At 38.7% G+C, this 16944-nt stretch overlaps 2 protein-coding genes across 3 annotated transcripts; one reads left to right on the top strand and one right to left on the bottom strand.

The window, feature by feature from the left end:
- Positions 1-8200: 8200 nt before the first annotated feature.
- On the bottom strand, positions 8201-10080 carry LOC133844616 (uncharacterized). Of its 2 annotated transcripts, XM_062278692.1 has the most exons (4): positions 9920-10080; positions 9013-9086; positions 8830-8949; positions 8202-8776 (listed from the first exon to the last, which is right to left on the bottom strand). In XM_062278692.1, the coding sequence occupies exons 2-4, from the start codon at positions 9036-9038 to the stop codon at positions 8374-8376; spliced, it is 549 nt and encodes a 182-aa protein (XP_062134676.1). In that variant the 5' UTR covers positions 9039-9086; positions 9920-10080; the 3' UTR covers positions 8202-8373. The 2 variants fall into 2 exon arrangements, with proteins under 2 accessions (XP_062134677.1, XP_062134676.1); XM_062278693.1 differs by lacking the exon at positions 9920-10080 and having other exon boundaries at positions 8201-8776; positions 9013-9092.
- A 2361-nt stretch (positions 10081-12441) lies between these two features.
- On the top strand, positions 12442-13290 carry LOC133845132 (uncharacterized). Its single transcript, XM_062279500.1, has 4 exons — positions 12442-12561; positions 12621-12675; positions 12756-12835; positions 12897-13290. The coding sequence occupies exons 1-4, from the start codon at positions 12532-12534 to the stop codon at positions 13212-13214; spliced, it is 483 nt and encodes a 160-aa protein (XP_062135484.1). The 5' UTR covers positions 12442-12531; the 3' UTR covers positions 13215-13290.
- The last annotated feature ends 3654 nt before the right edge of the window (positions 13291-16944 follow it).

Here is a 16944-nt window from a genome sequence, read left to right as displayed (position 1 = left end):
ATTTCGCACTCGCAAATGAAGTTTGAGTGGAAGTTTTCAGACAACTCAAAGGACTTCAGGACTTCGTGTAAACCACAAACAAGGGTTGATAGCATTCTGTGCCATGGCTGATGAAGAGTGCTTATAGAATTGTGGTGATTGTGGTTTTAGTTTCAAGTGTTTTTCTTAGGTGTGAATTGAATTGCAACTGCAATTAAGACGGATTTGTGTTGTATTGACAAGAGCCAAATTTTAGAGGTTTGTCTCCAATTGAACAATATTGAATGAGGATAGGTAATCCATAATTAAATATATTTAACACTTTATAACAATATTCTCATCATACTTTTGCCCTCATGAATAGACGAACAAACATTTGTAGATACATATGTAATTACTTAAGAGTTTGCATATTCAAAGAAGTTATTCCATTTTTGACTAATACTGTTGGTGAATCCAAAAGTTTATTGCTCTTCTTGTCTAGCTGCTTGCCAACTTTTACAGCTTTTAATCCTAATTTTCACGCTGGCACAATTTTGACGCTTTTGCTAATTTTGCTCAACTTTTAGCAAGCATTTTCAGGGAATTGAATGAGCAACCAACTGTAACTTAGCTCAGATGATGATGATGATGAATATGAGGATGCCAGTCGAGCAGAGATTTTGTCATTACTTCCCAAATGGAGATTTATTGCATTGAAAACAAAAGTTTAGAAAGGATTTTGTATGCTTGGACTATTAATTGAGTATCTAATGTAGTGCAATTGATTTTGCAGAATTGTCAGCTAAAATTCGATAATTCCCATAAATTCAATGAACCATTGCGAAAGGAGCAAAAATAGCAAATGTTCTCTGGGCTGGCCACAAACAATAAATTCATTTAACAGATGCAGTTAAATATTAAAATTGCTCGTTGCCTGTGCACAATTATGCGGAAGGAACTAATTAGGACTACAACCATAAGGACGCCTCACAGTCGTAGTCTACAGTCACGTAGTACATAGTAGTAATATTAAATTTCATTTTATTGCATGCTAAAGTTCATTATGCGCTGCAAATTCAAATTAGACTACATGAACGGAGCAAAATGTGTGGCCCTGTTGTTGTGTAATGGAAATCATGCAAGGTTAAAAGGAGAAACATAAAACAAATTGTCGCAAATTAATAAAGGACTAAACTGGAAATAAATTTCAATTATTCCACATTTTCTTACCAAATGAAAACAATCCGAGGTCACCGTTGGACGTCTTATTAAAAGTTGCTTTGGTATCAAAATTATTTTTTCCAACTTATGTTAGTGATAACAGAAAATATACAGTATAGAAAACAGTTGAAAAATTAATAAAAAAAAAGGACCAATTTTTTTTAAATTGTTATTTATTATTTTTGGATCAGATAATTATGGTTTTATAATAATTCCAAAAAATTATTTTTATTCCCGCTACCTATAAGAAAAAAAGAAGGGTAGAAGGGTATTATATTGTTGGGTCGAATGGGAAGGGAATGTATGTAAAAAGTAGAGGGAGACATGTCTGTCCCCATAAAGTCTCCATTATAGTATTAATTTATTCTTAATCAGTGTCAACAGCCGAGACGATATAGCCACGTTCGTCTATTAATATGAGCTCTTATTTTTTTCAGTATCTCTTGTTATGTCCTCATTCCTTCCCTTGCAAAACAAAAAATATAATAGCAAGCTATAGAGTAGAAGGATATTATAAATTTTCGATATATATCCGTCCGCTAAGAGACTAACTACATATATATAAAATATAAGAGATACAATTTTTGACAACACCTGACCAAGTTTGTTTTACAACTTTTGCAAGTCCCTGTCCTTTCCTACTTGCTAATTTCGATACTATAATGAAATACAGGAAAGCATTAACCAATATATTTCTTCAAGATAAACATTTTTACATATCATTGCAACACTTGATAGACTTTAAAGATATTCTGTGGCAGACATGCTCCAACTCTATTCTATTTTTGCGTCCGTTTTATGGGTAACGCCTCCAATTTAACTATCAGGCGGTGGACTTTGAATTAGTATTAATATCTTTTGTTCAAACTGGGAAAGTAATGTTCGGGTATGCTAATTAAAAGGCATAAATAATGCAATATTTGAACTTCAGCTGTCTACGGACTTAATTGATTTACGAGACTCAATAAAGGCGCGAGACTCGTCATTTTCCATTGAGTTTCCGTCGGCAAACTTAAACAAACTAATTTCAGCCTAGGCTAGATCTCTACCCCCAACCCAGGGGCAATAAAAAATTTTTACGATTAAACCCAAAGACAGTGTCGAAGGAGGCGACTGCGAATGCGACTGCGCCACAGGCCACGGAAGCCGCTTGACATTGATTGGAGGGCTTGGAGTTGGGAGTTGGTGTTAAAGTGTCCATGGCTGTGACGAAGCCAGCGCCTGTGACAGAGACTGAGACTGAGAGTGAGTGGTGTCCAAGTGCACGACGAGTTCTTCAATTAGTGTAAACACAAATGGCAACAGACTTGCGACACCAAGCGAAGCCAATTTTCAGTCTCTTTCTCATTCTCAGTCTCAGTCTCTTCCTTCTGCTGCAGACACTTTAATATTTAACGCGCTTCGAGAGACAGTCAGCAGTGGCGACAATGGAGCTGGTAACGCCAACATATTCCACGAATATGTTCGTGATCATAAAATTATAATTTATGAACAAAGCGAACACATGAACGCAAACGAACCAAAGTCACTGCCATGGTAGGAAGAGTTTAGGGCAGTCGCCTCGTCGGCCACTTGGCTGGGCGAGCTTATCTGGCGCTGGCATCTAAGTGCACATGCACGTACATATGGATGAGATCCCAGTGACGATGGCGATGCAGATGCAGATGCAGATGCAGTCGATACGAGGCAAACAGCGAACATCGCCGATGACAGCGTTGACGGCGATTTAGAGCGACGCAAGCGTCAATTTTTTTTGAAGTGGGGCACAAGCAGCGGGAGCTGATAAGAAGAGGTTGCGAGAAGAGGCTGCAGAAGCCGCTGCCATTCGTGGGGGTGACTGTTGTCTCTTGTGCCTCTTGTTGAGTTTCCAGGAAAGACGCCTCCAGCGACGGCAGTGCCAACAATATTCTTTTTTTTTTATTTATTTTGTCTCTCGCTTGGGTTTTCGGGTTGAGTGTGGAAGTGCTGCGCTGCATGTGGATACGCTTGACATTGAGGGCAAACTCGCAGCTCGGATGTTGTTGTTCTCCTTGTTTGCTGTGCCATCTGTGGTCCGCTGAGGCAGCCAACTAATTTGCGGTTTTGTTGCAAGTCGAGTCCAGCCAGGCACAACCCAAGCCAGGCACAACTCACATCCAAAGAGTGTAATTTCTTTTTTCTCAGTCTCCACCACTTCAAGTCCTCAGTTCGAGAGAGTCTTTGTTATTTTGCCACTTAACCAAACTCGACACGCCCACAGCAGCCCCAGTCTCTTATGGCATGCCGATTGCCTCGGTTTAATAAGTTCTGTTTACTGTGCAACCTTTGGGGTCAGACAAGTCAGCGTCAGCAGGCAACTTCTCTCTCTCTCTCTCTCAAATTAAATTCGAAATTAGCCAGCGGCAAAATCCCAAACTCTGCTCAGTTTGCCTAACTAACTCTGTTTGTTAGTTTTAGGCAAATTGCAGAAGCCATTCACAACGTCTAAGCCTGCGTGCTTAATTAAATTCTTTTCAATTCTAGATAAGAACCCATCCCCAATCACTGTTTCACTAAGTTCCTTGGCCCCGTGTTGTGTGTTTCTTGCCAAAACTTGACTAAGGTTGCTAAGTTTGTCAATTAAATAAGTATTTTTGCTGCATTATTCGATCTAACTTTGTGTATAAACGGCGCGAAAATTAATTTCCATAATATTAAAGTAAACTAACTCCACTTAGCATTAAAATATTTACCTATTAAAGATGTTTGCTGTGAACTGACTTTAACTTAAAATATACTGTAGGCATTTCTTACATCACTTTCCTTCATCGTCCTGAAAAGTTTTCGGTGTTGGAGCATTTAAAATGCAGCATTATTATTTATTTCGTACAACAACAAAAAGAAACGCAATGCTTACTTGAGAATGTTGTTGTTGTTGCTGAATTTATTGTCGCTTGCTAAATTTAATGAAATTCGACATGCAACATAAAGTAATTTATTTTTAATTAATTTATAAATGCAGCGACATCAAAAGTGGAAGCCTGGCCAGAAAGCAAAACATTAAACAGACTCGCCAACAACACCGCAGCTACTGTAACAACAACAACAACAACAAGGAGGACAAGACCGGCTTATCCCTTGTCAGGGCGTCGAAAATTAAGCCTCGGCAATTTGCATGATTTTATATTTCTTTTTTCTGTTTTTTTTTTATTCTTTTTCATTTACATTTTATTTATATTTATTTTATTTTATTTTATAAATGTTTTCATGCAACAAGCGGCACAAAGTGTCGCTGACAGGCGTGTCATCAGCACTTTGAGTTGATGCTGTTGCTGTTGGTGTTGTAGTTGGTGTTGCAGTTGCAGATGCAGCATTGCCCTTGCCACGCCCCATTTTGTGTGAGCAACAAACAACTCGTAATGCACGCCAGCAATTTCATTAAAATTTACTGCACGTTGCAGAAAAAAAAATGGTTGCGGTCAATTAACGTCAACAGCGGCAATTCCTCTCTTCGGTGTCCCCACAGCAACGCCCTCTGTCCCTCTTTTCCCTTCCCCTTACCACCCTTCCCCACCCTCTTTCTCACGCTATGATGCTCATTAACAGCACGCTGACTTCGCTGGCATTTTGTTTATTGTTGCTGCCGTGAATAAATAAATACATTTCATTGACATATGCTCAAATAAATAATAGAGCAATTTTTTAAATTATTGCTCCCAGACGCAGAGACTTGCGGTCGGTTTGTCGGCATTGCAGGGGTAGGGGAGGAGGGGCATTGCAGGGGCAGCATGTCGGATTATCCTTGCGCCTCGCGAGTGAATTATGATTGGGCAGTTAAGAGAAGCGGACGTAGACACAACTCGGTGCCCGTGCCCAGATGCATTGACCACAGCGCCATATAATAAACTGTTGAGGCAGTGTCCACAATTTTTAATTTCACTGAACAATGGAACAACGCACATCTGACAATGATTGCAATGGGTTAAAGCCTGAAGTCTTCTGAAATAACAATGTGCAGTCTCAGACTGAATTGCTTGCAATAAATAGTAAAAATTAATTCATTACATTCTTAGATATTAAAATTGTATGATCCTTTTTGATACACTCTTCTCTGTGAATGAGTAATGTGGATAGTAACAGCGCTTACATGCCAAATATCCTACTTTCTACCTTTATCTTTGAACACAATCAAGTTTGCATGTTCTGTTTACTTGCTATCTTAAATCATTCAGTCAGCTCTTCGGTTAACTTTCATCTGCAGCGCACTCCGACCTGTTGCTTCGGCCAAAATCCCCGCTCCTGGAGCGATAAGCAGCCGCAGATTGTGTACTTTGTGTACTCAGTGTTGACTTTTGTGCATAAATAAGCAAATATTTATGCAGTGACTTCTGCTGCAAGGCCCCAATGCCTGATGCGTTTGCCTCGCGGTGAGGCACACAGTCAAAATGTCAATGCCACTGCGATAACAGCACGAGACACGAATGCCAAAAGCGAAATTCGAAAATCAAATATTCGCCATAAATAAACGCCAGCAATGAGGATGCAAGTTCCAAGAAGTCGCCTCTGCATCTGCCACCAGGCGACATTCAACAATGCGGCATTTTAATAATATTTCCCTTTCAATTTTTTACACCTTCGTCGCGACTTGGCGACTTGGGTTTGGGTGCGAACTGAATGCCTCTCCCTGTGATATCTTACTTCGACCGAAATTGTTGCACTGCCACCTTTCGGCGGCTAAATTCGCAGATATATATTTATGTCCGTGCTCGGCACAGGTGTGACAACATGAAAATTTATCTGCGGCATCCACCAGACAACACTACACCACACTCCAAACCCCGCGACTTCCAATCCTTCTATTCGTGCTGAGACTGCGGAACTCGCGGATGTCCCAGAATATATAGTACATCGTGCACAGATATGTATTGCAGTTGCAAGCTGAGGGCAAGGCAGAAACTGAATTTATATGTAAACCAAAGCATATTGAATATCCTAATGCGACGTTAACTTAAACGAATTTGTTGGGTTTAAGCAAATTGTCGCATGTTTCACAAAACACCTGTGGCTTGTCGCTATTTTTTTTTTGTTTGACGTTGTAGATTGAGTTATTATACCGAAGTTAGAATTTCACGTGACTTGCCTCATTTTTCCAAAAAGTTTAAAAGTGTTAAGCATACTACATAACTATTGTTTGCATTTTGGGTCTACATTTTTATTTTAAATGATTCAGAATACTATTTTTAGATTATTTTAATTTTTAAAGAGAAAAATCTTTAAATATAAAAATTAAACATTTTTGTTAATTGCTTGTAGACTATTTTATTCAAAAGAGAAAATAAAAATATAAATTAGGAATATTTTTATTTTGTTTTTTGATTGTTTGGACATGACCTTATTTTGACATATTTTTCCAAAATATCATTACTTCTGTCTATAGATGTTATTATATACATATGTCGTGAAGCAGGCAGTTAATATGTTAGGTTTAAAATTATACGACCGTTAAAGTAACATGACCATAAGCATTATACGCTGTTTTGACTGAACTGCATCTCTGAAACTTCCGTTAAGTAGAACCTTTTGCCGCATCATTCCATAAGTAGCTGTGTTGCAAGAAGCTGAAGCTGCATCATTGTTAGTGTTAAGAAACGATTGAATAAAGAGAAAACTTAACGAACGGAGTGTTGGTAAATTCGGTAAAGGCGAGGTCAGAGCGAGAAAGCTATACGGGCTGAGCGTGGCGTGATTGTTCTTGAAAAACGTGATGGAATTAATTTTGGAAAACGTTAATAACCCTTGCTTTCCTACTCAGATGAAAAAATTATGAGTTTTTGTTTATTTTTTGTATCTTTTTTTCATTTGCAGCATAACCATACATACAGTTTTAGTTTCAAAGCTATAATATTCTTATTTGCCCTTCTAATATAATGGGTATAATCATAAAATAGGTTTAGTCTAGCGTTTAGTGTTTGCACTAAATTGATTATTTTGAATTTTAATTTAAATCTGCTAGTCTCTGGTACGAGGCTTTACTTTCAAAAAATTCGTATGAATTAACAGCTCGGTAAATTTTAATTTAACATGTTGTATTGTTAATAGAGATTCATTTACGATAATTTTAATTACATATTTGAACAAAACTAAATATGTATGTACATATGTATGTATGTATGTACATATGTGTATACATATGTACATTCGCATATCACTTTCAACTGGGCATAATAAGATCATAAAAAAAAACGTCTCTTATAATTGTAGTAATCGAACATGATAAGTTATTAAAGTTATTATTACAGTGACACCGCAAAAAATGATCTTTCATTTGCAATTTGGAGCACAAAATCATTTAGTATCTCGTTTGCTCCGTGCAGCGGCGGAGAGGAGAGTCGTGATTCTGACAACATAATGCCACCCAGGTGCTGTAAATGGAGGAACGACCACACACCACGACGTTGGCAACGTTGGCCACGACTCAAGCGGGTAACGAGGCTAATGAAAATGAAACCTGGTCACGCACAGACCCATTTTTAGTCTCTCTCAATTCGCAGTTCGCAGTCTGATGTCTGAAGTCGACTCGTGGCCAATATGAAACATTCAAATGCCACATATAAATTCATGTTAATCCACACAGCGGGTCGTCTCCAGGGCGCCAGTGGATTTTTGATCTTGACTATACCACTTTTCATTTCGTAGGAAAGTCTCTTAGCTTTGGTTCATTCGTGCGTTGTGCGTTGGTCCCATGTCCCATGTCCATAGCGATTAGTGCTTCATATACTGCATCCATGGAATCGAGTTGCTTATAAGAGAATCCATTTGCTGGGGCCTGTTGATGGGCGCCAGCTTTTAATCATTATTAATTATATGCTGCCTTTACGCATAAATCATTTGTGCTTACTCTGCATTTACCGTTTGCCATTAAACCTGCAATGGGCTCCAGCGAATGCGATAGTCATCTGGGCCAAGAAGAGAGCGAGCGTCTGGCCAGGACGTTTATTAAAGCTGCAGATAATCTATGCCAGCGCCCTGAACCAGGCCCAGGCGATTCTCTGAGAAATGTTGTTAATTATTTACATTGCGTTCTGGGCCAGCTGAGCATCAACAACTAATTTATTTTCGCTTCAAGCTCAACCAATACAAATTGTTTGTTGGTACAATAAGTTTTACAATAATCAGTCATATAGGAACTATCTGAATGCAGATCATTGATATTTAGTCGGCTACTTGGATCTCCTAGTGGCTCTTAAATACGATGCATAGATCAACTTTGGCATTGTATCCTCTACTCTTGGCAATTGTTCTGCGTACTAGAGATTCAGCCTCTTTTAAGCTCATGTCTTTTTTCCAATTGTTACCCAAGTAATCGTTGGCAACATCGGCTCCTGGTCCCAAGGCTGCATAGCAGGCGCACGTGTAGCCATCGGAAGTTAGCGTGAACAAGTGCAGGCCACAAACATCCTCACCAGCCAGCAGTAGTTCGCAATCCTGGTGATTCTCGTACTTCTTTGTGAGCAGTTCCAATGCTTGAGCCACCAAAGCTCCCTTGTAGCCTACTGTGTGCGATGATATTTCCTCCAGTTCGGTTGCCACTTCCAGCAATGAGTCGTGATCGTAGCCAGTGCTTCTGGCGCAACAGCTGGAAAATCAAGTGATTAACAACAAAGTTGGACAGTTAACTAAGGAGCTTACTAAATGCGATCATCCAAATAGAATATGAGATGGCTCGTCATGGTGATGGCTATAATGACACCGTCATTAAAGAGTATTCCAACCATTATGCTGTCATTGCCAGATGCCAGTTGATTGAGGCTATGAAAGTAAACAAACAGTTGTGTCAAGATTGGTTTGTGGGTATGTTAATCGATGGCTTACTTCTGGTTATTCTTCGAAGCAGACATCTTAAAGAGGTGTCAACGCTCAACAAAATGATCTATCGGGTTAATGAGCTGTAAATACAAATACATAGATATACTTATGTTAATGAAATTACCAGTTGAGAGCACAAGTTGTAAGCGATATCTTCGCTGGGACTCAGGTCTAATATGAATATTATTGTGCGACAGATTGCCTCTTGGCATCCAGCTGGGCCGCTACGCAAAGTGTCAAGTCATCACTTGGCTTGGCCGGGTACTCGACCCCCGTTTGCTGCGTCTGCTGATGATATGCATGAGCAGATTAGCGGGCGTGTCGGCGCGAAAAAGTGTCAACTGTAGGCGCCGTTGGCTGACAGGCAAGTGGCCAGTGACATGGGACTGCTTAGATTTGGTCTCGAGTCTTGGGGACCACACTGCTCGTCGCCAGTCTAGTTGTGCATCGAATAAGATGATGTAAGCGATATTGACAAGTCGAGGCCAAGTTGAAACAAACAACTGATGACAACGACACCTACACATGAGGGTCAGGTCCGTTGACTTGGTCCACTGCCGCGGCATTCAACTGGTTTTTTTTTTCTTCAGATTTTTGCTGCATTTACAACAAATTAAACGTGCTCTTTCAAAGACCATAAAAGAGCAGCTGCATCTTACTTTTTGGTCTAAATATAAACGAAAACCTGTTCTTGGCCAAGACCAGAAGGACACATTTCGCACAATCGTATGTAAATTTCAATGGGCGTCATTAATTAAACCCAACACGAGCTTAGCGATGTGTTAATTAGCAAATCCAAAGGCAAAGCCCCAACGTACGAGCGACTAACTAAATGCGTTGCAAACTGGAACTTAATTGCTGATCCGTATCAACAAATTTTATTGCACGTTTTTTATTTTTCTCTTTTTTTTACCTTTGTTGCTGACTTTATTTGAGCTTCACGAAGGATTATTTTAAAGAGACGGTAAAAAAACTATGCGACTTTTGTAAATGGCGTTTATTGTAGAATTACAAATATATTGTAATAATTGTAAGCTCAATTGATTTATTTCACAATGTGACATGTGACTTGATATGTATTTCCAATACATACACTTTCTAGAGATGAATAGCTTGACCGTTATCGATTCATCGCAACGCAAGCTTCGCCATAGTATTAAGGTAGGATTTATTCAAAAAAGCAATTCGTATATAAATAATACAAAATATTATAGTAGAAATAATAATTAATTTATAAATTAAATAGAAATTGAATGATTGATTTGATTTGATTTGATTAAAATAGTTTTAAATGCACCATTTGCGATAAAGTGCTTTGTCCTAATTTGAGACTTCCATATTGTATCACCGAAAAAGCTCCTTGATTTATCATGATCAGTGTATTTCTTAATGCTCTCTTCAAATGCAAAAACTTTAATCAAATATTCTGAAATGTCTTGTTCTCATTAGAATTTATTGCTTCTCTTATATTATATAAATATTAATTATAATAAATATGCACAATTGTCAAGTGGCAATTTCTCAATTATCGAAATTCTATATACATATGTATAGTACAAGATATCTTTGAGCAAATTGTCGGTTAATGTATATTTGTTGTTCTTTCGCTGGCATTTACAAATGTTCAACAGCAAGAAAAACACTTTATCTGAATGATGACAGCAATTACCGCACAATTTGCATGCCTCTTTCGTTATGTTTTTTCTTCTTACAAGTGGAAGATGTTGCTTTTGACAGTTTCTTCTGACTCACTGCTGAGCCAACAATTTAGTTTCAACTCACATTTCATTACCTCGTTATGGAGACCACCTACGGCTGACAGACAGTCAACTCAGGATGGATCTTCGATGGATGGCCGTTGGCAAAGACAGACCTACAACGAAGCAATTAAGTTGAAAATCAGTTGCTCAAACGAATCGAAAACAATCAAGCAACAAGAACCGACCCTTCCCGGATAATTTTAAAGTATTTACAAAAGCGCAAAAAGGTATAAAAGAAAATAACAAGCCCAAGTCAAAGGTTCCATAACAAAAACACTTCAGGCACATCAAATGTCAATGCTGTCAATGGAGTTGAACTCAATTGCAATCTGGTTATTGGCATACTTATTATTCACGTACATATGTACGTTCGATTCACATATTATATCTTTATTTTGTGAGTAAAAGATGTGCATAATATTTATTAATTTGTAAACAACTAAGAATTATATTACATTTGAAATAATTTTCTAAGAGATGCATAGCTAGAATTTACATAAAAACTAGTAATTTAAAGCTTTTTAATTTACATTCTTTTATAAAGATACAATGATCTATAAATTCAATTAAAAATGATGTTAACGTTTCCTTTGTTTCGATAGAATTACGAAATTCACTTTTCATGTTTGTGCTTTAATGTTTAAGCTTAATGGAACTCGACATAGACTTGGGCATCTGCCGCATTCCCAGACATTGATCCGCATCAGCAGCGGGTACAACAACATCAACAATGAAAAACAAAAGGAAAATCGGCAAAACAAAGGCGCCAATTGGTTTATATCGAATGAAATCGCATCAGGCATCGCGTCGGCTGATGTCAGCTCGCTGATTTAACGCTGATTAATTGGAGCAAAATTATTATTACAGCATGTTATTGGGTCTCTGCTGTCCCGACAACCACGCGCTGCACTTTAATCGGATCTACTTCATTGGCCTCTTTTGTGCACCCTGTACTGCAAATGATGAGAGGTGGTATAAGCTTGTATAAATATAATATAATATATATTATATATTATATTTCTATACTAAGAAGTAATGATTATTTTATTTTAAATTTAATTTTTTCATTTAGTTACTTAATTGTTTTTTTAAATAACAAAATATACGTCTAATTATTTATTAACAAAGGTTTATTTTCTTCCAGATCAATTTCCTTTAATGTTTCCAACACAAATTAGGTTGCTGTTGGTTTGAAAAGTAGTAAGGAATAGCAGTTTTCCATACAAAGTAAACTAAAGTATACTGTAGATAAGTGTTCTTATCGCTCTTTAATAAGTAATAAGAAATTCTAATAAATTTAAAATCCATATTAAATTTCGAGCTGGAGAAGATCAAGGAATGATATGTTTTGGGAATTCCAATTTTTTCTTTTAAAATTATTATAAATTTTTGTAATAAAAATGTAATTATAATAATTATTTTTAATTCAATTTATTTATTAAATTTAATAAATAAATGTATAATGTTACGGTTAATGGATAAGATAAATTTAATTGAGGCTACTATGTGCTAACACTGTAAACCTACGATTATGATAAGCTTGAGAATTAAATCGGATGTAGTGCAATCTAATTGACACACTTCCAATTTTAACAATCAGACTCTCTCTAGTTGCAAATGTATCGGATCAAGAAGACGAAATATATGCTCACTTTACTTTTTGTCACTAACTTGTTATCGATAAATCTAGAATTTTCTTTTTCTCATCTCTTTCGGGCATTGTGTTGTCAACACGTTTTGTAAGAAAAAAATAATTTAAGGGAAAATGCCACCAAAGAAAACAAGTGTTAATCAAGTGAGTAAAAATTAAATGCGAGCAAAGCCCAAATATTAATTTAACAATTTCACACGTAGCTTTATGCTGGTTATAAAGCTACCTATCAGAAACCAATGGCGAACTCAGCTTACGGTAAGCTTTTGACTTACATATTTGGTCCTTCAACTTCAAATTTGTTAATGTAAATTAGTAATTTCTGATATCGTTTTCAGATCACATGTCCATATCAAATAGTTATGGAAGAGCCGCAGAGACTCCAATATTTCAGGCACCTGTTGAACCAAAACAGCGTGTATGTATTTTTTTTGTTTATGAACTAATTTCATTTTTTATATATATTTTCCAATGAAAAGGGTCGCCCACGAAAGAACGCGGCATCGACTGTAGCGAAGGCGGAAGAAAGTGTTGCCACTCAAGTCGCTAGGTCTTTAGTTCGGTCGTTAAAGGATAATAAGAAACCTTTACTTACGGAAAATCATGGATTTAATCGTAATCAAAAACCGGATTATATAGTATCTGGTTTCTACTACGAAGAACAATTGGTGTTTGCCGTAAGATTTAAGGGTAGGAAGACCCCGGATTTTATTTGTGCCAAAGAATTGAAGCTTAGAGCTCCAGAATTGCTAATCAATTTCTATGAATCTCGTTTGCACTACACTCACAATGATTAATTTTATTATGATAATGCAATATTTATGTATTTATTATTTACGCTTGTTAATTCAATTTTATTTTATCAAAATAATTCTATAGCAACGTAACTAAGAAAGCTCTTGGACAGTTACAAAGCAGTTTTTATTGCATCAGCTAGAGTAACCTAAATGATTTTCAAATACCTTATTCATTTTTACACAGGCGATGCATTAAAGTAAACTTTTTTTGATTTATTTCGCGGTATCACATCGAAAAACAAATCCCTAAATTGCATAACATATCGCTCAGCCGCAAGAAGCATTTATCAAATTCAAATGAAAGAGGCAAGGACAAGGGGTCCTGCTATCGGATACCCAACAAAACGTAAAGAATACAAAAAACAGAAGAAGAGAAAAACAAATGGAAGAGTAACTCGAAACGCGAACGGCGAAACCGGCCAGTAAAGTGAATTCCCGTGGAGCGTTTAATCAAAATTTACCGGCGAACGCGTTGCTGACAATGAGAAATTGCAACAAATTCGCGCGCAACGAAACAATCGCTGCGCACAGCGAGCAAATGGAGCTGCCCCTCTGCAGAGGTATATACATACATATGTATGTTGGAGAGGGGCAGGTGGATGCCATGCGGATAGTTTGGTTACTATAAAAACAAAGCGATTTTTGAAGGTGCAGACAAAAGAAATGGATAAAAAAAAAACAAACAAGGGAGAGGAGAGAAAACAAAACTGCGATCACGTATTCGCATCAGCTTCAGAGCCTAACAGTTTCGAACTTCGAGCTTCAGGACCAGCAGCAGCAGCAGCATCAGGTTCAGGTTCAGTTCACTACTTCATGTTCAATTGCAAACAGCTCCCGCTGTTAGCTGCTACTCGAATTCCATGCGGCTGGCTTCGAAGCGGATTCGACTGGATATTGTTTTCTGGCTGGTTGTGTTTACTGTAGCTGTGGCAGCAGCGGATATGAAAAATGATGCCGCAACAATTTGAACAACCAAAAGCGCTCAGGGTCCAACTAGCTGCCTTCCACTTCACTCCCTTCACACGTCTCGTTCGTTGTCTTCACCATTTTGCCAGAAAGCAAGTAAAGTGCAGTTCTCGTCCTCGCACTCGCACTCGAAATTGATTGATGGGCCACAGCCACAGCCGAGGGAAAACTCACAAATGTGGGCGGTGCTGCCACCGTATAGTGGAAATGCACCGCCAACGAAATGATCATCGAGTCGAGTCGTGCAGCGGTTGGCATGAAATCAATCTGGCTAAACGGTAGCAAATGGGCGTGTACCCAAAACATGTAGGCGTAGGAGGTATCCAGTCGTTATAGATAACGCAACGTTGCTGTGAATATCGATCACTCTATCAGGTGGGCGGGCAGCCTGGAGAGCTGCAAACCGCATAGCTGCTGCCACCAAGTCAAACAACGAACGTCACCAACATAAATTGACAGTGAAGGCTACCGAAAAGAGTGCATAGGTGAAATGGTTTCGCTCAATCTAATATTGACAGAGCTGAAATAGTTCCTACGATGAGCAAAGAAAATAATATAAAAATAAATGTTTATATTCTACAGCTGCCAAATCAAAAGTTGTTACCATATTCAATATTACATATATGTTTGCACAATTTAAATCAATTTATGCTAGTGATTGTGCAAGTTCCATGAGTATTAAGATATGTAAACACCGAAGGGAAATTAAATTGAGTGGGCAAATAAACTGCCGAGGTTCGGCTGGCGATAAGAGCAAAAACATTGGCCAACATGCAAAGAGAGGCTCAAATTTCGCCAAGCTGAGCGAAGTCCATTGGTCGACTCACCTTTTGGAGTGGCCCTGAGTCACACCATAGCTCAGCGCTTGCCACAATGCACAAGGCGGCGTGTTGCAAGTAGGCCACAGATGGAAATTGGAAATATGCCAGTAAAATAAACAGTTATTGAGTTGACTTTTTGACACTTCCCGCTGCGATAGGCGAGTTGGCCAATAACAATGAAGTGGCCAAGAAAAAGTGCTCACAATAAACACCTGGTCAAGAGTTTCGCTCCGAGTATCGCTCTGAATACGACCGACTTGGGGGCACTATTAATTAAATTAAATTTCGATATAAATTCAAATGGGCGAAGCGTGCGCGATTACAAATTCTAATTGGAGTATGAGACAGCCAATTAGGCCTAGTAGGACTCAACACAACGCAATGCCAGGCAAACCAAGCAGCTGGCCCGCCCACTGAGTGTACATGCCCCCCATGACCATAAGTCATGCTGCCTCCGTGCCTACCCTTTCTTCAGTGACTTTGTGCGATTGTGTCAGCCAGCTTGTAATTGTTTGTGGAATGGAAAAGAGCGCAGGAAAAGGGGACTGGACAAGGCTTAACTACTAGAGAGCCTTCCTTTCGCTAACATGTGCCTGCCTAATTCTTCCACAAGGTTCACAACTCTTTTTCTTTTAGTGGTGCCCTTCTCCTGGCCATGGCATCAAATTTCATTAATCACGCAAATGCTTATCGCCAAGCCAACAGCAGTGGCCAGCACCAGTTGGAAGTCTCCTTTCTAAGAGCTCTTCTGGATCCAACAAGTAGTCGTTGTGGTAGTCGCAATCGTGCCCATAATTTGTCTGGCCCAGCCGAAAAGCCTTTCCACCAAACTATGTGTATGAGAAAATGCGCTTGCATGACCACTATTCCCGTTCTCAACCCCATTCCCATCTTCATTGCCTTTGCCATGAACATCAGCATACCCAGAATCATCCAGTTCATGTCCAGTCACTGCCTGGCCAAGCTGACTTCGACTAACCAGCCAGCCGCCTGTCTGCGGCAACTGCTGGCGGCCTGTGATTATGTTCATATGATGGTTATGCACGTTGTGATGTTTCAATTTCCAGACTACACCAAATGTGTTGCCTGGGCATTGTGTGAAAATGCTATTGGTGTGTAGGCGGCTTAAATGATAAGTATATGTATCTGGCATTTTGACTGGTCCACACGCTAAAGGAGGCAATCTCTTATAGAAAGACTATAAATACTCTAATAGTAGGCATATTCATACGATACCTAGTCAAATTTCCTTCTACACCTTCAGCCAAACAATAAGTAAGTAAAATCCGAACTTATATGCGATTTTACCTAAGGCAGCAACTAATTTACCAAGAAAGGCAGAGAGTGTCAAAGTATATACTAATCATTAGATTCACTTTGCTGATCTTTGAAAAAATCAAGCTCAAAATAATATTAAAGCTTATTGGATTTGCAGGGCAAATGAGCAAAAATAATGTACAAATTCCACAAGTTCAGGGCGTAGTTAACAGCGCACTTATCTAATTAAGATATCTGGCGGTGTGTTATCAGCAAAATATTAAAATAAATGCACCCCCGACAGTCGTAACTTATGTCCTGCTTAAGTCCTCACGATGTCGCGCTAGCTGTATCTTTGCGTTGCTCCTTCTTCCCAGGTCGCGGCACAGTGCGATTGCGACTGCGACTCCGACAGGCATTCAACTTTTTACGGCAGGTTCGACTTGGCCTTGTCTGTGTCTGTGTCTGTGACGGTGTCTGTGCTTGTAGTTCTTTGCTTGGCCCCCAGTTCAGTCTATTAGCAAGGCAAATTTTCGTAACGACAACAGGAAAGGTGGCACAAGGACTTGGGGCTAAAAATGAAGAGAATTTCGGTCAGCAGCATCCTTGTCGAGGCGACAACGATGCCAGAAAGTGTGCAATACAATCTTGAAACTTGAATAACGGAAATAAAAATTATGAGCACG

The sequence above is a fragment of the Drosophila sulfurigaster genome, chromosome 3 (assembly GCF_023558435.1).
Source record: "Drosophila sulfurigaster albostrigata strain 15112-1811.04 chromosome 3, ASM2355843v2, whole genome shotgun sequence".
In the NCBI taxonomy this organism is placed as follows: domain Eukaryota; kingdom Metazoa; phylum Arthropoda; class Insecta; order Diptera; family Drosophilidae; genus Drosophila; species Drosophila sulfurigaster.
Note: the sequence above shows the minus strand (reverse complement) of the source record. Positions and strands in the feature narration are given on the sequence as shown.